The sequence below is a fragment of the Macaca thibetana genome, chromosome X (assembly GCF_024542745.1).
Source record: "Macaca thibetana thibetana isolate TM-01 chromosome X, ASM2454274v1, whole genome shotgun sequence".
Lineage (NCBI taxonomy): Eukaryota > Metazoa > Chordata > Mammalia > Primates > Cercopithecidae > Macaca > Macaca thibetana.
This window is the reverse complement of record NC_065598.1, coordinates 119092191-119115743: the sequence shown is the minus strand read 5'-3', so window position 1 is coordinate 119115743 and position 23553 is coordinate 119092191. Positions and strand designations below refer to the sequence as shown.

Genomic DNA, 23553 nt, shown 5'->3' with positions numbered 1-23553 from the left:
GACTGAATCTTCCATTCCTCTTTACTGTGCCCCCCACCCCACATACCCAATCAAATACCGGGTCTGTTCTACCCCCACAACATCAATTCCCTTTTATTCATTATGCTATTTCAGGTCCTAATTATTTGAGATATTCTAATAGTCAATAGTCTAGTCCATAATATAAACCTTTTTTATAGTCTCTAATCAAGTATATAAGAAACTTCATAATCTTCTCTTTATGTCTTTAAAATATGAACTCATAAAGGCAGCAGGAAGTACTAACTTAATTCCTCACAGGATCTAATATAACATCCTGTATACAGCAGACATTTAATATTAACAAAGGTAATAATTAACTTTTACAAAGATGAGACTTAGAATACATAAAATCCTCACTAAAAATGCTGTTTTGTGGGAACCTGAATGTATTTGGTCCCAGAAGATTCATAATCTCCACTGAAGATAACAAAATTATTAAAAATATGAAAATCTACATACGATCAAAAGTAGACGCTGCTGCCATTATGTACAAAGGTATTGGTCTGTTGTTTTCAAAATTTTTAGCAACTAAACTATCTTTTCAAGTCAGGTCTCATAAAGATCCTAATAAAAAATACAGTGGTGGGGGGCGGGTAAATAAAGGAATTCACGGGCAATTTAAAAGTTCACTTTTCACTGAGGCAACTCATGAAACTGTACCTTAGTATGAAAATCACTGTTACATAGAGTAGTTCAAAATCTTTCAAAACCAAGCAGTAATTAGAATAAAAGCTAAGGAGTACAGTTAGCTTTTTAGATGGGGGTAAAGAGGATACCTATGTTGAAACCACTTTCTGGACCAATATACTTATTTCTGCAATCATCATTTCATTTTGTAACAGAAATCTGACATTACATCCTAAATATTACCACATAGTATACCTCACTAATGAGAAAACTTAATTTTTAAGAAATGTATGATGCTCTCTCAAAACAGTTGCTACTGCAAAACCAAGTATGGACTCAGAACTACACAACAAAAAATAATAAACTGTGCAGCATGTAAACCAAAAGATAAATTTAAAACACAACAAAAAAGTACAAAGTAATTATTATTACAGAGCCTTGATGAGTGCTGATATAAACTCTTGCAAAGCATACAACTATTTTATATATTAGATCTTCTCAAGCAGAAGAAAATTTAACTGAAGTTAATGTATTCCCCATTCTGTGGAATAAACAAGTATTTAAAAATTATCAGAATATAATTCACTTACTGTAGTAGATTAAAATCAGTTGGTATTTCTGGAGCTGCTATCATTTCTTTATCATCTTCTGGAACACCTCAATGTCAGAAATATATTCATATATTTACGTGGGTAAAATGATGGCTTGCTTCTTTCTTCTAAGACAATTCCTTTAAAAAGGAGAAAATGACATCTACTATAAACGAACCAAAAATATTGGGAAAGGATATCCATACTCAAAAGCTAAATTCCCCAGTGCCTACTAATGTGTTTTAGTAAATAAGGATTTCGTTCCCTTGCATTTGACTGCTTATTGTTTTTGTTGGGTTTTTTTGTTTGCTTGTTTTTTGAGACGTAGTCTCGCTCTGTCACCCAGGCTGGGGTGCAGTGGCGCAATCTTGGCTCACTGCAACCTCTGCCTCCCAGGTTCAATCAATCCTACTTCAGCCTCCCGAGAAGCTGGCACAGGCCACCATGCCCAGCTAATTTTTGTATTTTTAGTAGAGATGGGGTTTTGCCATGTTGGCCAGTCTGGTCTCAAACTCCTGACCTCAGGTGATCCACCCACCTTGGCCTCTAAAAAGTGCTGGGATTACAGGCATGAGCCACCATGCCTGACCTTGACTGCTTAGTAGATATAGATTTGTTGTAACACTCGCAGCCCCATAGTAATAACACATAGGGGAAAAAGCAGCTCATAAAACAACTGTTTTTAAATTTCTTTGTGATTCTCCACCTGGCATTATGTATACATACATTAATACATCCTAAATAGAAACAGGATATGACTCTTACTGGTCCTGAAATCCCTATGAGAACTTTAAACCATAATATGAGATGCCTGAAAATACAACCTTTCGCTGATATCATACACACACAGTTAAAAGGAGCTAATAAAAAAAACCTAAGACATAATTTTAAAACAGGTTTTCCTGCCCTGGAAACATACAGTCCAAAGCCTGGCTTATTAAATAAATAACCACTTCATGATAACAAACTGTGTTGAGAAGAGAAAGGGGAAACAATGTTAGGTCTGATCTATTCCTCCCCCTCAAGGAACTTATGATCAATTTAAACGCCAGTAATGTCATATGAACAACAGATGAATGCCATTTCTGACCAAAGTACATGCAAAAATGGCAGACAGAAAGGGTATTATGTCTATGTTTTGAAAGTCAAGGATGCATTTCCTAAATGAGAAAATGACCTAAAAGCAAACAAGAAAGTTGAAAACAGGCTGAAGCTAAAGTCTAAAGCTCTTAGTCTTATGTATACCTTTCTCTTATACTTTTATGATTTTCTTTTATTCCCAAGTGAATTTAGTACTCGGTGGCCACCTAAAGAAAAAGCAGGTAAGATTAAACATATCCAATTAATATTAAACGTTCAAATATAACATACTGACAAACTCCTAATGATTTATCCCAGTAGGTTAGACATCACACAAGAAACAGCTCAATTTTTCTTAGTAATATTGTATCTCTAGAAAACATCATCAATGGCTACTAATACTTAATATACAAAGTTCAAAAGACTGTATTTCCTACTTACTTAAGCTAAAACAGCAAAATATTAATTTTATATTTTGTGAACAGCAAAATAACAAAAGAGGCAATACGAGAAACAAGAATGAATAATCCACAAATTAAATCCTGAATAATCAAATAATATATACCACCACTTTATTTTTTTCTGAAAGATACTCAGATTTTAAAATCCCGTTTTTGGCCAGGCGCAGTAGCTCATGCCTGCAATCCCAGCACTTTGGGAGGCCAAGGCGGGCAGGTCACTTGAGGTCAGGAGTTCGAGACCAGCCTGGCCAACATGGCGAAACCCCATCTCTACTAAAAATACAAAAATCAGTCTCGTGTGGTGGCGCACACCTGTAGTCCCAGCTACTGAGGAGGCTGAGGCTGGAAAGCGAAGGCTGCAGTAAGCTGAGATCATGCCACTGCACTCCAGCCTGGGTGACAGAGCAAGACTCTTGTCTCAAACATACATACATACATACATACATACATACATGCATGCATACATACATGCATGCATACATAAATTTTAAAATCTTATTTTTGTTGAGACAGGGCCTTACTCTGTCACCCAGGCTGGAGTGCAGTGGCACAAATCATAGCTCACTGTAGCCTCAAATTTCAGGGCTCAAGAGATCCTTCTACCTCAGTTTTCTGAGTAGCTAGGACTACAGGTACTCACCACATCCGGCTAACTTTTTCTTTTTTGAAGTTTGTCATCATATGTAGGACACACATTCACCTCCTAAAATGCTAACTTATTTATAAAAGAAAATTATTTTGTTTCTTTAAAAGGAACTGGAGAGGCACAGAACTAATAAACTCTAACAAACAGGTCAGGTCATCTAGACGGCAAGATGAAAATAAAAGTGGTCATGTGATCCTTGCTGCATCTGTCTGTCTCTCTGAGCATTTCATAAAAACCAAAGTTGCTGCTTTCCTTCAATACAGTTTCCTTCAATATAGTTTCTAAGCACACTTTGAAGATAGTTCATAAATACAGTCACCTAAGGAATCACAGGTGATGAATATAAAGCTCTGAAAAGCAGAGAATACTAAATAAAATGAATATTGTGATATACTGGATTCTTCTAAATAGCACAAAATTAATTTCTACTGTAAAAGAAGTATTCCCAGGCCAAATTATTTTGCAAAGCATAGGCTATACTGACATGTATTTCATAATTAGAAACCAAAGCAAACACAAAAGCAAAACCAAAGATATAAGATGTATCTCTCAAGACAAGATAGATGCGTGTGCGTGTGTGTATTATATCTATATAAAAAATAGAGACAGACAGACAGACAGACAAAGTCTTACTCTGTCACCCGGGCTGGAACGCAGTGAGGTAATCACAACTCACTACAGCCTTGACTTCCCCAGGCTCAAGTGATCCTCCCACCTCAGCCTCCCAAGTAGCTGGGACTATAGGCACACATTACCATGGCCCGGCTAATTTTTTCTTATTTTGTAGAGACAGGGTTTCACCATGTTGCTCAAGTTAGTCTTGAACTCCTGGGCTCAAGCAATTCACCCACTTCAGCCTCCCAAAGTGCTGAGATTACAGGCGTGAGCCACCGCACCCAGCCAGGTACATATATTTTTAAAAGAAAAAAAAAAAATGTTGTGTCAGGGTCTGATAGAAAAACTATTGAAATGGCCAATTCCCTATCCTAGTGAAATGTGATATTTTTAAAGTCTCTAAACTGCGAAAATTCATCCAACCAAGTAAAAGTATCCACCATGTGCCAAATGTAGTGCTGGGCAATGAGAATACAATAGTGAACAGGAGAACAATGATCCTTGTCCTTAATACCTGTTAAGAAATGTGATTATTATTTCTACTAGAAGGTACCTACTTGCTACTTAATATTATTAAATATAAGAATGCTGGCCGGGCACAGTGGCTCACGGCTGTAATCCCAGCACTTTGGGAGGCCGAGGCAGGCAGATCACAAGGTCAGGAGATCGAGACTATCCTGGCTAATGCGGTGAAACCCCGTCGCTACTAAAAATACAAAAAAATTAGCCGGGTGTGGTGGCGGGCGCCTGTAGTCCCAGCTACTTGGGAGGCTGAGGCAGGAGAATGGTGTGAACCCAGGAGGCAGAGCTTGCAGTGAGCCGAGATCGTACCACTGCACTCCAGCCTGGGCGACACAGCGAGACTCTGTCTATTAAACCCCCCCCCCGCTAAATTCCACGTATCTGAGCTGAGTGTTTGCTAGTCATTCTCTAAATGACTTATTTGCCATAAAAACAGTTCATTATAGCTCAAGAAAAATTACAAATATTAAAGTTGCTTTGTAATTGAGTTGGGATTAGTAGTTTCTAAATGTAAACTTTAATCTACAGGAAGAGCTGAGAATGCTTACATCTTTATTTTAAATGTCTACAGCTGCAAGTAAATATAATTTGCAGGCCATGCATGATGGCTCACAGTTACGATCCCAGCGCTTTGGGAGGATGAGGCAGGAGAATGTCTTAAACTGACGAGTTCGAGACCAGCCTGGGCAACATAGTGAGATCCTATCTCAACAAAAAATTTAAAAATCAGTCGGGCATGGTGGCACACACCTATAGACCTAGCTACTTGGGAGACTGAGGCAGGAAGATTGCTTGAGCCCAGGAGGTAGAAGCTGCAGTGAACCATGATCACACCACTGCACTCCAGCCTGAGCAATGGGGTAAGACTCTGTCAGTCCGTCCGTCCGTCCGTCCATCCATCCATCCATCCATCCATCCAATTTGTTTCCCCCATAGACTTACATTAACAAATTCATAGTATCTTCAAATGTGCTTAATACCATTTGACTTCAGCTGGGTAACCCAAAACTATAAAAACATGTAACGCTCAAAGAAAAGTATCAGTTTAAAAATCAAACTCACCACACAATTTCTGCACTATTGCAGGTTATTAACTTTTTAAAAAATATGCTCAAAGATCACAAGGTGGAGCTCTCTCCTAGTGTCTAGAAAAAACTTTTGAGGTTTTTATCATATGTACCAATTCTCTATACCTACTATAAAAGAGTTAACATTCTAACAGCTTTGGAGGATGAAGCATAGAAATAAAATTTGCATTAAGTCTCAATCACTATTTTCCTTCTGGGAAAAAAAAAAGTATCCAGCAACAACTAGCTTCTGCTTCTCCTTACCGAAAACCAAGCAACTCCGTTTGTAGATAAGCTAAACAATACATATTAAAGTAAAACTACTTTCTTAGGTTCACATGCATAGTGTGCTGCCATTAAAGGCTGCTAATTATTAGATTAAAAAGTAGCAGATGATCGTGTATTTCTAATTATAAATATTAAATTCAAGTAACACTGCTTTTAATATAAACAGACGTAAAAGCTGAAACTTAATCACCATAACTTTTCAGGTTATCTATAATTAGTATATGTTTATGGCCTGTTACTCAAAGTTTAGATTACAAGTTAAATTCAATAAGAAACACCTGTCAGATACCCATTACTATAGCATATTAATACAAGCAAGTAAAAATTATGATCATGCTTGCATCTTTCCAACTCCAAAAAAGAATGACTTCCTATATTCATCAAAAGTACCCCCCCACAAAATAAAAACACACACAAAACATCCTAATATCTTGCTTTGGTATCATTTTTCCCCCCTAAAAGAATTACTGTTGTTTTTTTTTTTTTTTTTTTTGAGACGGAGTCTCGCGCTGTGTCACCCAGGCTGGAGTGCAGTGGCGCGATCTCGGCTCACTGCAAGCTCCGCCTCCCAGGTTCACGCCATTCTCCTGCCTCAGCCTCCGAGTAGCTGGGACTACAGGCGCCCGCCACCACACCCGGCTAGTTTTTTGTATTTTTAGTAGAGACGGGGTTTCACCACGTTAGCCAGGATGGTCTCGATCTCCTGACCTCGTGATCCACCCGCCTCGGCCTCCCAAAGTGCTGGGATTACAGGCTTGAGCCACCGCGCCCGGCCAGAATTACTGTTTTAAAGGTCTTTAATTTAGGGGCCAGGCATGGTGGCTCACGCCTGTAATCCCAACACTTTGGGAGGCTGAGGCGGGCGGATCACGAGGTCAGGAGTTCAAGACCAGTCTGGCCAAAATGATGAAACCTCGTCTCTAAAACAAAAATACAAAAATTAGCTGAGCGCAGTGGTGCACACCTGTAGTCCCAGCTACTCGGGAGGCTGAGGCGGGAGAATCGCTTGAACTCGGGAAGCGGAGATTGCAGTGTGCCGAGATCATGCCACTGCAATCCAGCCTGGTTAACAGAGTGAGACTCCGTCTCTATTAAAAAAAGGTATTTAATTCAATCCCAAGTGGTCTCAAGACAAAAAAATAAAAAGCTACCAACAAAGCCATCACTAAGAAGGTTCCTCAGAATCCATATATTAATAATATATTACTGGAGAGCACAGGGGAGGGGAACACTTAAGTAGCTGGTATTTTAATTCTCTCACTAAAATAAAAATGCAGAAATATTCAACTGCTAAAAGCTGGCAAATTCACACACCACATGCCATACCCTTTACACTCCTCCCAAAAGGGTCCTGTACTTCTACATATAAGGATCACAACCAGGAAATGTATACACCCTTCTAAAATGCCCCCATCACTATAATACAAACACTTAAAATTAGAAATTACTGAAATATCCAACTACCCAGACTATAGGCGAGCACCATCACGCCCAGCTAATTTTTGTGTATTTTGTAGAAACAGGGTTTCACTATGTTGCTCAGGCTAGTCTTGAACTCCTAGGGTCAAGCGATCTGCCCACCTCAACCTCCCAGAATGTTGAGATTACAAGTGTGAGCCACTGCACCCAGACAGGTACATATAATTTTAAAAGAAAAAAATGTTGTGTCAAGGTCTGATAGAAACAGAAAAAATTACTGACCTGGCCAACTCCCTATCCTAGTGAAATATGATTTTTAAAGTTTCTAAATACTAAAAATTCATCCAACCAAGTATCACTGATAGTATCATCAATGTAATTAATGTAATATTCATACACTGAAACTATTTATGACTGTGTACCAATGTGGGTAAATGGACATAATGACAACAAAAAAGAAGCAAAGGAAAACAATAACATATCAGGGTGGGTAATTTTTTAATTTTTTATTTACAATCTTATTGTTAGTACAAAAAAGGAAATTATGAAGGGGAAACTTAGTTTTTAATGTACTCTATTAAAACCTGAACTACCAGCTGGGCAGGGTGGTGCAAGCCTATAGTCCCAACTACTTGAGAGGCTGAGGTGGGAGGATCGCTTGAGCCTGGGAGGTCAAGGCTATAGTGAGCTGAGAACATACCACTGCACTCCAGCCTGGGCAATAGAGTGAGACCCTCCCTCAGGAGGGAAAAAAGAAAAAACTGTTTAAAAACCTAAACTACTTGAGGAATTACAAAACTATGCTGCTAAAATCTATTCATATTTCATGTTCATAATCATATAAAATTAAACGTACAAAAACTGAGTTCTATCATAAAATTACCTTTATTATATTTGCCTACTCAAGATTAGCAGGGAACATAAACTTTCTTACAGGCTCCTGACAACAAGACCCAAAGGTATGTTCCTTTTATTGGCCTATGTACTTTCTTAGGATACAGCATACAGAAGTCTGTTGTTTAGTTTGAGGTTGTGAATGCTAAAAGGTAGACTACTTCCTGCAGTAGTACATTTGATCCAAACAGGAAAGTTACTATCATTTCTATGTCAAATGATGTACATGGGGCAAAAAATGAAAAGCTAACCCAAAATGTGGATATAAATACCTACCTTCAAAAAGAAAAAAACTAATGCCCCTTTGATGAGTAACAATCTTTAAAAAGAATTCGGCTGGGTGTGGTGGCTCCCACCTGTAATTCCAGCACTTTGGGAGGCTGAGGCAGGCGGATCATGAGGTCAGGAATTCAAGACCAACATGGTGAAACCCCATCTCTACTAAAATAGAAAAATTAGCCAGGCATGGTGGCACACACCTGTAATCCCAGCTACTCGGAAGGCTGAGGCAGGAGAATCGCTTGAACCTGGGAGGCGGAGGTTGCAGTGAGCCGAGATCATGCCACTGCACTCTAGACTGGGCGACGGAGCAAGACGCCATCTCAAAAAAAAAAAAAAAAAAAAATTCTTCTTACCTAAAAAATATTTGTCCTCCCTCTGCTAATCTCCCTAATTTATTCTATACTATTCTAAGTAAATGACATGGTGAAAAGTATGTCAAACTAAGCAATGATCATGTGTACTCAGTCCAGTAGTAAAATCTTAACCTAAAAGTTTCTTGATAACACACTCACATTACAGCTACCACATATATCATTCGTAAATATCTTTTCTTTTACACAAACCTGAATGGAGTCCTACAGAATTCCTAATGGTAGTCCCTGCTCTGGTACAGGAATAGGTAAACCAGAGAAGGCATGCCTGGAAGAAATCTGCATATGTAGGAAGATTAATGACCCTGTCTATATTTCCTAACTAATAGTAGGAAATCTATACTTACAAACTTTAAAAATAATATAAAGGACAGGCCGGGTGTAGTAGCTCAGGCCTGTAATCCCAGCACTTTGGGAGGCCAAGACAGGCAGATCACTTGAGGCCAGGAGTTCCAGACCAGCCTGGCCAACGTGGAGAAATACCATCTCTACTAAAAATACAAAAATTAGCTGGGCATGGTGGCACAGGCCTGTGATCCCAGCTACTCCAGAGGCTGAGACATGAGAATTGCTTAAACCCAGGAGGTAGAGGCTACAGTGAGCCAGTATCGTGCCACTGCACTCCAGCCTGGGCAACAGAACAAGTCTCTGTCTCAAAAAAAAAAAAAAAAATTTATACATACATACATACATATAAAGGACGGAAGGAGGCCAAAGTAAAAGGGCTTTCTAAAATAACTAAGTAGACAAATTGAACAGGCCTAAGGCCACAACACTGCAAAAATAACTTATTTTCAGGAAGAGGGGAAGGAGCAAGCTGGGGCAGTCTACAGATATGGCATCACTACACACTGCCAAAAACTAGAATTTACAAAACGGGAAACATCCACCTGTTCCCTTCCTATTTTTAAGTTTATTATAGTAGGTGCTCAGCAATCTTCCTAGTTTTCTTATCTACTCACTTTCCCCAATACTTTCAAAACATGACTCGAGCCATCACCACAACTGTGATCACCTTGACAAACCTACATACTGGCTGTCCCAGTTCTCAATGACCAGTTTTGATGTCTGTAGAAAACCTAGCACGCTTTGTGAACTTAGCAACCCCCTTAGTTAGGGGTTAGAGGGAGACAAGAAAAGGCTTATGTCCTATTCCCGCAGAGCCAACTTGTACTCAGTACTCAGTTGTAACCTGTACCTGAATCACCCAAAGATCCTATCCTGTCTGACATGTTCCTGCTGTAATATATCTACCTTCATTCTGGTACTGGAATCCTGCCCATAAACCCACCCTAAAAGTCTCCATTTGTCTCGACTTGCCTTAACCTGAATGCTACAATATTGTCCTCTCATATGTCTGACCATACTGGCATTGGCTGCTGCTCTACACTGGATACCATATTATAGTTGACATATTGGATATGTATCTGCTATCTAATTTGAAGACTACTATTTCCCCAGTCAGCCTCAATAAGCTGCAGCTGACCAGACATTATCTGGCTCTATCCTAAGACAAATATCAAAACAGATATTTGTTTTATCATATACTATCACCTTAAAATCATTTCTCAGTCTGCCAAGGTCAATAGCTAACAATTGTTTTAATACCGTCATTATCCACTCTTCATCTCACTTATATGTGAATACCACACTCTACAGTTAGCTTTCTGGACTGGTGTGCATGTGTATGTGTGCATGTGTGCGTGCATGTGTATACATCTTCATCTTATTAACATAACTTTGTGATGTAACCTGTGATGTAAATTTGCAATGTTAAGACATAACAAATAAACATGGGTAATTACAACTGGGTGTAGTGGTTATCAACATTTCCAATGAGACTGTATTAGCTGGTATAAATGAATATCCAGATCCAAAAATCAAATTTACAAGACGGGTTAAATAGTATACAGCATGATATAAGCACAATATATTATTGCCATCTAAACCATTTCACACTGGGCATCACTGGCTCACTGGCAAATTTCAAAAAAAGGCAGATTTCATAGAAGAGTAGATGAACACAGGACAATCCTGCTTGATGTTGGGGGAAATCTAAATTTTCATTTCACATACTCTCAATAGATTACATCAAAAGTTTCCACATTTACTCAAGGTAGTAAAAACTATCTCAATGAATTATTGAATTTTATTAATTTGCATGATAATGAAGATAGAACCATAACCAAAAAACAATTCAGTAGATTGAAAACAGTAAAACCAAAGTGAAAAAGAAACCACTTTATAGAGAATAATGAAAAATTTTAACCTGATATTTAAAATTGTGGTGACTATTAATATGCAATGCCTCTTTTTTCATTTTAGCATGACTATACAACAACACATATATGTCACATGTCCAATTTTTTTGTTCCTTTCACTTCTGATTAGCTGACCTTATTAAAATATTTAGCATTACCAGCCACTTGATATTACCCACTAACCTTTTAGCTAACAACCACAGTACACAATTCATAGGTTTGAATTATATGCATATTCAAGTTCAGAAATCAAATATGCTTTCACAATTCAGTTTGTCAACACACTACAGGTACTTTCCAATTCGTATTTCAGATCTAAGAGTTTGATTCTTCACTTGGTAATTCCACGCAGTGGTAACAACGGGAGACACATATGTGGTACTCTAAAATTATTTTAATTATCTCTAATCTTAAACATTCCTAGACAAACAGTAAAGCATGCAAATTACATTTTAAAAATTAAATTCAAGCCAGAAAAAGACACTATAAGAAAACTATAGACCAATATCCCTGAATATTAATGCAAAAATTCCTAACAAAATACTAGCAAACCAGAATTCATCATTTAAAACATTTAAAATATTATACACCATGACCAAGTGAGATTCATTGCTGAAATGCAAGACTGTTTCAACATATAAAAAATCAATCAATGTAACACAACACATTAACAGAATGAAGGACAAAAACCACATGATCATCTCAGTTGACGCAGGAAAAGCATTTGACAAGAAGATTCAATACCCTTTCACTATAAAAAATACTCAACAAGTTAAAACTAGAAAAAAAATCACCTGCTATGGTTTGAGTATTTGTCCCCTCAAAAACTCATGTGGAAATTTAATCCTCAATGTGGCAGTATTGAGAGGTGGGGCCTTTAATAGGTGATTGGGTAAAGACGGCTCTGCCATCATGAATAGGTTAATCCATTCATGGACTACTGGGTTAATGATTTAATAGTCATGAGAGTGGGACTGGTGGCTTTAGAAGAGAAAGAGACCTGAGCAAGCATACTCAGTCCCATTGCCAAGTGATGCCTTGCAACACCTAGGAACTGTGCAGAGTTCCCACTAGCAAGAAGACTCTCATCAGATGTGGACCCTCAAACTTGGACTTCTCAGCCTCCTTAACTGTAAGAAATAAATTCTTTTTCTTTATAAAGCACCTAATTTCAGATATTCTGTTGTAAGGAACAGAAAATGGACTAAGATGCTATCTCTATATAATAAAAGTCAAAAGCCCATAGCTAGTATTATAGTCAAGGGTAAAAGACTGAAAGTTTTTACTCTAACATACAGAACAAGGCAAGGATGCCCACTCCCACCACGTGTCTATTCAACATAGTACTTGGAAGGCCTAGCCAAAGCAATTAGACAGGAAAAATAATAAATAAAAGGCATCCAAGTCAGAAAGAAAGAAGTAAAATTATCTCTGTTCCCAGATGACACAATCTTCTATGTAGAAAATTCCAAAGTTTACACACGCATAAAAACTTAGAACTAATAACCACAAATTCAATAAAGTCACAGGATATTAAATCAACACACAAAATTCTCGTATATACTAACAATCCAAAAAGGAAATTAAGGAAACAATTCCATTTACAGCAGCATCAAAAAGCTTAAAATACTTAGGATTAAACCTAACCAAGGAGGTAGAAGACTTGTACACTGAAAACTACAAAATGTTGCTGAAATGGAAGGTGACACAAATAGAAAGGCATCCTGTGTTCATGAATTCGAAGACTTAATATTATTATGAAGTCCATACTACCCAAAGAAATCTACAGATTCAACACGATCCCTATCAAAATCCCAATAGCACTTTTTGCAAAAATGAAAAAATTAAGCTGAAAATTCATATAGAATCTCAAGGGACCCAAAGAGCCCAAACAATTTTGGGAAGAAAAGAACAAAGTTGGAGGACTCATACTTCCTAATTTCAAAGCATTTTAGAGAAAGTCCTCAATATCACCAACAGGTTCTTGGAAACTCCAATGTTAAGCAAAATGACGTATAATGAAACCAATTTTTTTTCTCATAAACATTGTAACGAAACAATATTGAACAAATTGATATTATTCAAGGACCTGCTGTACATCGTTTTGCTTAAAGCCCAAGTTTCCAAGAACCTAAGAATGGCACTAAGTAAGAACTTACTGAGCAAAGCTACAGTAATCAAAACTGTGAGGTACTGGCATAAAGACAAATAGACCAACGGAATAGAACAGATATGGATAAACAAAATAGATACATAAAATGAAATACGCACCTTTTAAAAGGAAGGAACATCTGTACTACACTACAACACGGATGGACCCTAAAGGCATTATGCTAACTGAAATAAGCCAGTCACAAAAAAGAAAAATACTATATGATTCAACTTATGAGGTATCTGAAGTAGTCAAATTCATAGAAACAGAAAGTAGAATAATGGTTACCAGGGACTAGGTGAAGAGAAAAATGGGAGTTGTTTAATATGTATAGAGTTTCAGGCTTTCAAGATGAAAAGTTTCTGTAGATCTGTTTTCACAGCAGTTGGATATACTTAGCATTACTCAATTACACACTTAAAAAAATGGTTAAATGGTAAATGTTGTTATTTACCACAACAAAAAATTAAATTTGAAACCTCTTTTATCAAGCAAGCTTCTCTCATATGGTATAAACTCACAGGATTTTACTTAAATCATTGATCATTTAAGAACACCTTTCCACTAAACAAGCATACCACATACCATGTAACTATTGATCTATTGAGATGTCATTTTGTAAATTAAGACACTAATCATTGATATCTATACTCAGAATATTTTGACAGACTTTTTGTCTCCAGTTTAATAAGGTAAAATGCACCAAAGCTTATGTTAAATTTACAGCAAAATATCAAAAGAAATAATCTAGCTTTTCCAAAAAACATGGAAACACTTGAACAACCAGAGCTAACTCTACATTTTTTAAGTTGCTCACCACAGAATATGAAAACTGTCACTGAAACCTATTTAACAAACGTTCAACATTTCTTTCGCTTGTTCAAAATATGACGGTACAAGTCAAGTCCCATAGTTACCCACAAGAACACACAACTTAAAGCCAGGGTAAAAAGCAGCAACAATCTTCCAGCAGCAACACAAACAAACTGCATCCAACAGTTAGTATACTAAATGGCCTCAAGTGATGACACTAAGATTTAGAAATTAGCCTAAAACGCAACACTTGATTCCATTAAACTCGAGAGGGAGCACACAGCATGAATAAGATCCAGTAAGAAGAGACATTTATCTATCTATCTATCTACCTACCTACCTACCTACCTACCTACCTACCTACCCACCCACCCACCTACCTATCTATCTGGTTAGATTACTGGTACCAGATATCATTAGGGGACTCCCACATTTTGTCCTGTAACTGAGCATATTTCATACACTTTAGCACGCCATCCAAACAGACCAACTCAATCTGAACTCTAAGATGACTGAAGTTTTTAAACCTTCCCTAGAACTATGACAAAAGACTACGACAAAAGACTGCCTTATTTCTAAACAACAAATACATTAAAGCATCTTGCAAAATCAATATCCCCAAAAGAACTATCAAGATGCTAAGAAAGGAGGTGAAATAATGACTCAATATATATTTAATATTAAGAGCAATATATTATTAAAAACAAATATATACTAGAGCTAACGCTTTTGTTTTGGATAGACTTGAAAGTACACTCTACTACAGAGAACTTGAAACTATCTTAGATTCATAGTTATTGCAACTTTGCTGTTATGATATAATTTGTTGTAACAATGGTTTATTAAGTAATTAGGAAAGAAACTTCTCAATTAGAAAACTCTTTCTAAAAAAAAAAAAATGTGTTATAATGATCCTCCAGGCAAAGAGTTATCTGCCAAATAATGTAGCAACACTGAGAACACCATGACTGAAAAGATTATTCATATGCAAGGATCTCCATCTTATTCTATGATTATTCTTTTGGCAAAAATACTCAAAATGATCTTTTCATCATGAAATACAATCTCCCTCTCCCTCTGTCTCCCCCCACCCACCATAAATGACTGTGCTTAGCTATCCTAATTAATAAATTAATTGCAACTAGCGACTTGGCACGGTGGCTTATGCCTCTAATCTAGCACTTTGGGAGACTGAGGCAGGAGGATTACTTGAGCCCAGGCGTTTGAAACTAGCCTGGGCAACACAGCGAGACCCTGTTTCTAAAAAATTAATAATAGGGGTGGGCGCAGTGGCTTATGCCTGTAATCCCAGCACTTTGGGAGGCTGAGGCAGGCAGATCACCTGAGGTCGGGAGTTCCAGACCAGCCTGACCAACAGAGTGAAACCCCGTCTCTACTAAAAATACAAAAACTACCCAGGTGTGGTAGCGCATGCCTGTAATCCCAGCAACTCAGGAGGATGAGGCAGGAGAATCACTTGAACCCAGGAGGCAGAGGTTGCAGTGAGCCGAGATCGCGTCATTGTACTCTAGCCTGGGCAACAAGAATGAAACTCCATCTCAAAAAATAATAATAATAATAATAATAATAACTTGCAACTAGGAAAGGGAAAAACTTTTCTCCTCCAACTTCTACATATAAACTATTCTGAAGATGTTTGCCAAATATGCCATTATCATGTCATTTTACTTGAATGTTTTACTTCACTATGTCCCCTTTCACAGGTTAGTCCTGTGTCACCTACTTTGGCTAACCATAATTTACAAAATATTCAACTACATTTCACCTGTTTTTCTGCCCAAAGTCATAAAGCAAGAAGCAGTTTTTCCAGTGTTATATACTTGAATTTAGTTACTACTGAACCTACTATCTCATGTTGATCATAACTTATAGATCACAAAATAATGTGGAATTCAGTGTAGCAGATTCAACTCTCACAACATAAATAACAGCATTAACACAACTCTCAAAGTCTTCTGTTAGGTCTGCTACTTAATATCTAAGTTTACATCAAGTTATGTAATGTAAAGTGTGATGCCTTTCACAAAATAAGAACATGTATATGAATGGATGTATTTGTTTGCACAAAAAAATACTGAGGATTAACAAGAAACACTTTTTCCAAGTTGTCCGTAAGAAGCAGGGGATGATAAAAGAAATATAGGCGGCAGGAATCTGTGGAAGACTTCTATATATACCTTTGCATATAATTTTAACTTTTGAATAAGGAAAATGTCATACTCATTCAAGTGAAACTGAATTTTGTTAGGTTATGTCACTGTCATAAAAACAGAATTTTTTAAATTTCTGAAATTGAAGACAAAATTGGAAAAATAAACCTTATCATGTACATCAAATTAATAACACAGGCATACAGAGAAAGTACTTATATAATGTGAGGTGAGAACACACTTTGCTTATCCTTAGTGGGAAGAATTTCAAGGACAAAAAGAAGAAAATTTAAAGCATAATGTGATGGCTCACACTTGTAATCCCAGCCCTTTGGGAGGCCAAGGTTGGGGGGATCGCTTGAGGCCAGGGGTTTGAGACCAGCCTGGTCAACAGAGTGAGACCTGTCTCTACAAAAAAGGAGAGGGAGGGAGAGGGAAGAAAGCGGGGAAGGTAGAGGGGGAAAGGGCGGAGGGGGAGGGAAGGGGGGTAGGGGGAGGGGGGGTGGGGAGAGAGAGAGATCCCAAGGAAATTATGCTAAATGCAAAACGAAACAAACAAACAAAAAAACATATCAACGGTTATATACAGTATGATTTCCATTTATGACTCCATGAAAATGTCAAAATCATGAACAACAGATTAGTGGTTGACACAGATTAGAAACAAAATAGAGGAAGGAGAGAAGGGGTGGGAGAGTGAGCGTAACTAAATGAGTAGTGTGAGGGATATTTGTGATGATGGAACAGTTCTGTGTCTTGATGGTGATGGTGGTAGTAGTGGTTACACCTATCTACACATGATAAAACTGCACAGAATTATACACATAAAACATGCAAACATAGTTATCTAAATGAGTCCATGTATAACTAGCAAGATCTGAATAAATACAGTTAGCCCTCCATATCCATGGGTTCCACATGCTCAGATTCAACCAACCACAGAAAGAAAATATTCAGGGAAAAAATACAATGAAAAAAAACAACAATAAAAAAATACAAATAAAATCAATACAATAACTATTTACATAGCGTTTATATTATATTAGGTGTTATAAGTAATCAAGACATGATTTAAAGTATACAGGAAGATGTGTGTAGGTTACGTGAAAACACTATTAAGCATCCATGGATTTTGATGTCATCAAGGGTTCTGGAACCAATTCCCCACAGATATCAAGGGACACCTGTATGTGGACTGTACCAATGTCAATTTCCCGGTCTTGATGTCGTACTGTAATTATGAAAAATGTTACCATTGGGAGAACCTGAGTGAAGGACACACGGGACCTTGCTAATTCTGCAACATTCCATAAATTATTATACCAAGATAAAACTTTAAGAATAAAGTCAAAAGGAGGATAAAAGAGAAAAAAATGTAAAAAGCAAAGAACCTTAACATTTTTAATAGAATGCACGAAAGCAAAACAAGGACTCAAAACAGACATTTGTACACCCATGTTCATAATAGCATTACTCACAATTGCCAAAAGGTAGAAGCAACTCAAGTATCCATCAATGAATGAATGGATGAACAAAATACGGTACATATACACAATGGAAAATTATTCAGCCTTAAAAAGGAAGGAAATTATAACAGAAGCTACAACATGGATGAACCTGGAAGACAGTGCTAAGTGAAATAAGCCAGTCACAAAAGGATAAATAGTCTACAATTCCACTAAATAGGAATATATATGTGAGGTACCTAGGAGTCAAATTCAAAGAGAAAGTAGAATGGTGGTTGGGTTATCTTGGGCTAGGGAAAACGGGAAATTAGTGCTAAATGGGTATAGAGTTTGAGAGCAGTACATCACGTCCCTGAACTTTTTATCTTCTTTGGATTATGGGTAGGGTTAGGAGGGATTAGGATTGGTAGATTAACAGAATTGAAGAGAGAGCAGGATGCTGATAGTCCTGCCCAGGGCTGCACCTTGCCCATGAGGAAGACTCTAGGTCAAATGCCAATAAATATGAACCTCTAGAAAGTTTTTTAAAAAGATAAAGTTCCAGAGATGGATGGTGGTGATGGCTACACAACAAATGTGAAAGCACTTAATGCTACCAAACTGTACACTTAAAAATGGTTCAAATGTATATGTTATCTGTATTTTACCACAAAAAAAGTTAAAACAAAAAATGTTTAATCAGGAATATCAATATAAACTCATCTCTAAAATACATCAAAAACAAATACACATGACTATAGTGTATTAAAATATGTTAAACCAATAAAAATCTATAATAAACCCCCAAAAAAGATAATAGAACAAATCTATGTTATCATTATAGTTACTAAATTAACACCTTAATTTGAAAATTGGTAACTAAAGGAAAAAATTAAGTATTTACCCTACCTTTTCATTAAGAATTATTTTTCAGGCTGGACACAGTGGCTCATGCCTATAATCCCAGCACTTTGGGAGGCCAAGGAGGGTGGATCACCTGAGGTCAGGAGTTCGAGACCAGCCTGGCCAACAAGGAGAAATCCTGTCTCTACTAAAAATACAAAGAAATAAAAAAAAGAAAAGAAAAATTGCCGGGCATGGTGGCAGGCACCTGTAATCCCAGTTACTCAGGAGGCTGAGGCAGGAGAATTGCTTGAACCTGGGAGGCGGAGGTTGTGGTAAGCCGAGATCGCGCCATTGCACTCCAGTCTGGGCAAAAAGAGCGAAACTTCGTCTCAAAAAAAAAAAAAAAAAAATCAGGTGTATGGTTGACGCAGAACTGGCCATCTTTTAGTTCCCAAGTAAAACCACACAGGCAATTTTCTCCTCACAAGGTGAAAACCTAGCAGTACAATAAGAAAATTGGACAGTCATCACCCTAAGCCAGGAATTAACTTTATCATCACTAGCGTATCTACAGGTAAGATACAACATCAAATATACAAAATCACCTAGGATATATTCTAACCAGTAACTCCCCAGTGCAAGCAACGCTCCCGCCTTGGCCTCCCAAAGAGTTGGGATTATATGAAGACTGTGGTGTACCTACTACTGTATGATTTTACTTATATGAAATTCTAAATTATAAAAAATGCAAACTAATCTACCTTGACAGAAAGGAGGCAAGAAGAAACTTGAGGGTAATGGAGACGGGGTTTTATTGTTGTTGTTGTCTTGAGACAGGGTCTCTCTATGTCACCCAGACTACAGTGCAGTAGTATAATCACAGTTCATCACTGCAACCTCAAATTCCTGGGCTCAAGCCACCCTCCCTCCTCAGTAACTGCATCCCACCATGCTCAGCTAATATTTTTGTGTTTTTGTAGAGACAGGGTCTTGCTTTGTTGCCTAGGCCTGACTCAAACTCCTAGCCTCAAGCGATACTCCTGCCTCAGCTTCCCAAAGTGCTGAGATTACAGGTGTGAGCCACCCAGCCACGATGTTCTTTATCTTGACTGTGGTGGGTGGTTGCAAGGGAGTATATATCATAGGTGACGTTTATTGTATGTAAATTATACCTCAATATACAGTCATGTGTTGCTTAACAATGGAGATAAGTTCTGAGAAATGCATCACTGGGCAATTCATCGTTGTGCAAATATCATAGAGTGTACTTACACAAGCCTAGATGGTATAGCCTAGGCTTACTACACACCTAGGCTACATGGCATAGCTTACTGCTCCTGGGCTACAACCGTATACAGCATGTTACTGTACTAAATACTGTAGGCAACTAACACAATGGTAAGTATTTGTGTATATAAACATATATAAACCTAAAAAAGGTCCAGTAAAAATACTGTATAAAAGATTAAAAAATGGTATACCTGTATAAGGTACTTACCATGAATGGAGGCTGCAGGACTGAAAGTTGCTCTGAGTGAGTCAGTGAGTGAGTGGTGAGTGAATGTGAACGTCCAGGACATTACTACATGCTACTGTACGCTTTATAAACACTGTACATTTAGGAAACACTGAATGTATTTTTTAAAATATTTTGGCCGGGCGCAGTGGCTCACGCCTGTAATCTCAGCACTTTGGGAGGCCAAGGCGAGTGGATCACAAGGTCAGGAGATCGAGACCATCCTGGCAAACACAGTGAAACCCCGTTTCTACTAAAAATACAAATAATTAGCCACGCATGGTGGCACGCGCCTGTAGTCCCAACTACTCTGGAGGCTGAGGCTTGAACCCAGGAGGCAGAGGTTGCAGTGAGCCAAGATTGCGCCACTGCACTCCAGCCTGGATGACAAAACAAGACTCCATCTCAAAAAAAAAAAAAAAAAAATTTTTTTCTTCTTCAATAACAAATTAACCTTCAGTTACTGTAACTTTTTGGCTTTATAAACTTTTACACTGACTCCTAACACTTAGCTTAAAACACATATTGCACAGCTGTACAAAAATACTTTCTTTATATTCTTGTTCTGTAAGTTTTCTATTTTTAAAATTTTTGTTTTGCTTTTTAAACTTTTTTGTTAAATGCTAAGATACAAATATACACTAACCTAGGCCTACATAGGGTCAGGATCATCAATATAACTGTCTTACACTTCTACATCTTGTCCTACTGGAAGGTCTGCAGGGACAGTAGCATGTGGAGCTGTCATCTGTCATAACAGTGCCTTTTTCTGGAATACCAACGGAAGGACCTAAGACTGTTTTACAGTTACCTTTTTTTTTTCCCCTTCCCTTGAAACAGGGTCTCGCTCTCTCACCCAGGGTGGAATGCAGTGGTATGATCATTGCTCACTGCAACCTTGAACTCCCTGGCTCAAGCGATCCTCTTGCCTCAGTCTCTCAAGTAGCTGGGACTACAGGCACGCACCACCATATCCGGCTAAATTTTTTGTGTATTATTCTTGTAAAGACGGCATCTCACTATGTTGCCCAAGATGATCTCAAGCTCCCGGGCTCAACTGATCCTCCCGTCTCAGCCTCCCAAAGTGTTGGGATTACAGGCATCACCCACCATGCCTGGCCACAATTTATTATAAGTAATAGTACATTCTAAAATAATGATAAATAGTATAATAAATATGTAAACCAGGAACATAGTTATTACCAAGTATTATGTACTGTACATAACTGTATGTGCTACACTTTTATATAACTGGCAGGGCAGGTTAATTTACACCAGCATCCCCACAAACACATGAGAAATGCACTGCACTAATACGTTATAAAGGCTATGACATGACTAGGTGAAAGGAATTTTTAGCTCCATTATAATATTATAGGACGATCATGCTGTACATTGTCCATCGTTGACTGAAACGTTATTCAGCACATGACTGTAGTTTATATAAAAGGAGGGTGAGGTGTGCTAGGTTATTAGAGTTGAAGCTTAAGAGACCAGATTCACGTGGAAGGATCACTTGAGACCACGAGTTCAAGACCAGCCTGGGCAACATAGTGAGACCCTGTCACTACAAAAAATTTTATTTATATTTTTATATACACACACACACACACACACACACACACACACACACACACACACACATATATGGCCGGGCAGGGTGGTTCACGGCTGTAATCCCAACACTTTGGAAGGCCAAAGTGGGTGGATCACTTGAGCCCAAGAATTCAAGACCAGTCTGAGCAACATGCAGAAACTCCGGCTATACAAAATATATAAAAATTAACTGGGCATGGTGACAAACATCTCTAGTCCCAGCTACTCAGGAGGCTGAGGCAGGAGGATCACTTCAGCCCAGGAGGCAGAGGTTGTTGCAGTGAGCCGAGACAGCACCACTGCACTCCACCCTGAGCAACAAGAGGCAAGACTGTCTCAAACAACAACAAAAAAAATTAGGCATACATGGTGGCACATACCCGTAGTCCCAGCTACTTGGGCGGCTGAAGCCAGAGAATCACTTGAACCCACAAGTTGGGAGACTGCAATGAGCTATGATTATGCCACTGCACTCCAGCCTGGGTGACAGAGGGAGACCCTGTCTGAGAGAGAGAGACGGGGAGAGAAGGGGGAGGGAGGAGGGGAGGAGGAGGGAGAGAGAAACCACATTCAATGCATGTATGGTTTGGATAAACCAGATATGATAGGTGTTTATGAATACTTGGAGAAATGTGAATGTGGACTGGGCATTAAAATAAAATGTTATTGACATGAAATGGTGGAGCTAAATAAAAAAGGAAGAAAAGGAGGGAAGAAAAAGACAAGACAAACACAAAGGCACATGTATAGAATAATGTCTCTCTGCCTCTACTCTGAAGGGATGTTTCTTTTTTTAATGGCACATAAATGTGTATAGAAAAATGTCTGAAAGATAAAAACAGGATGGTTTTATTTTCTATTTTTTTAAAGACAGAGTCTCACTGTCACCCAGGCTGGAGTGCACTGTCACCTCAAACTCCTGGGTTCAAGTGATCCTCCTGCCTCAGCCTCCTGAATAGCTGGGACTACGAGTATACATACTACACCTTGTATGCCTAATTTTTTTTTCATTTTCTGTAGAGATGGGGTCTTGCTATGTTGCCCAGGCTGGTCTTGTGATACTCCCGCCTTGACCTCCCAAAGCACTTGGATTACAAGCATGAGCCAGTATGTCCGGCCTGGTTTTGCTTTCTTATTTTTAGTTATATGTAGTTTCTACAATGTACATATACAACTTTTATAAGAATATTTAAGACTATATTTAAAAATCTATCCAAAGCACTTGAAAGAGACTCAGGTCACTAATTATTAGGAAAGTACATTTCAAACCACATTAAGATTTGACTTCACATCCATCAGGAAGGCCGGTAGGTAGGTAGGTAGGTAGGTAGGTAGGTAGGTAGATAGACAGACAGACAGACAGACAGACAGACAGATTAAAGAAAATGTTGGTGAGGAAGTGGAGAAACTGAAACTGTGGGGATGTAACTGTGGAAAACGGTATAACTGTTCCTTAAACACACACACACACACACACACACACACACACACACGGCAAGGCAGGGCATAGTGGCTCACACCTGTAATCCCAGCACTTTGAGAAGCTAAGGCGGGCAGATTACTTGAGGTCAGGAGTTTGAGACCAGCCTGGCCAACATAGCAAAATCCCATCTCTACTTACAAAAAAAAAGAAAAAATTAGCTGGACATGGTGGCGAGCCACCTGTAATCCCAGCTACTGAGGAGGCTGAGGCAGGAGAATCTCTTGAACTCGGAAAGCGGAGGCTGCAGTGAACAGAGATCGTGCAACCGCACTCCAGCCTGGGTGACAGAGTGAGACTCCATCTCAAAAAACAAAAAGAAAAATTAAACACAGTATTACCATATGATCCAGTAATTGCACTTCTGGGCATAAACTCCAAAGAATTCAA

The 23553-nt window shown here is 38.2% G+C and overlaps 1 protein-coding gene across 15 annotated transcripts in view; it reads right to left on the bottom strand.

Moving 5' to 3' along the window:
• STAG2 (stromal antigen 2) overlaps nucleotides 1–23553 on the bottom strand; it is a 139232-nt gene that overhangs the window by 78373 nt on the left and 37306 nt on the right. For 8 of the 15 annotated variants that reach the window (XM_050776594.1, XM_050776604.1, XM_050776599.1 and 5 more), the window contains exon 2: nucleotides 1239–1378. In XM_050776594.1, the coding sequence (XP_050632551.1) occupies nucleotides 1239–1282 (44 nt within the window). In that variant the 5' untranslated portion in view covers nucleotides 1283–1378. Of the gene's footprint in view, nucleotides 1–1238; nucleotides 1379–2483; nucleotides 2546–23553 lie in introns of all 15 variants that reach the window. The other 7 variants (XM_050776595.1, XM_050776607.1, XM_050776596.1 and 4 more) reach the window with 1 other exon arrangement.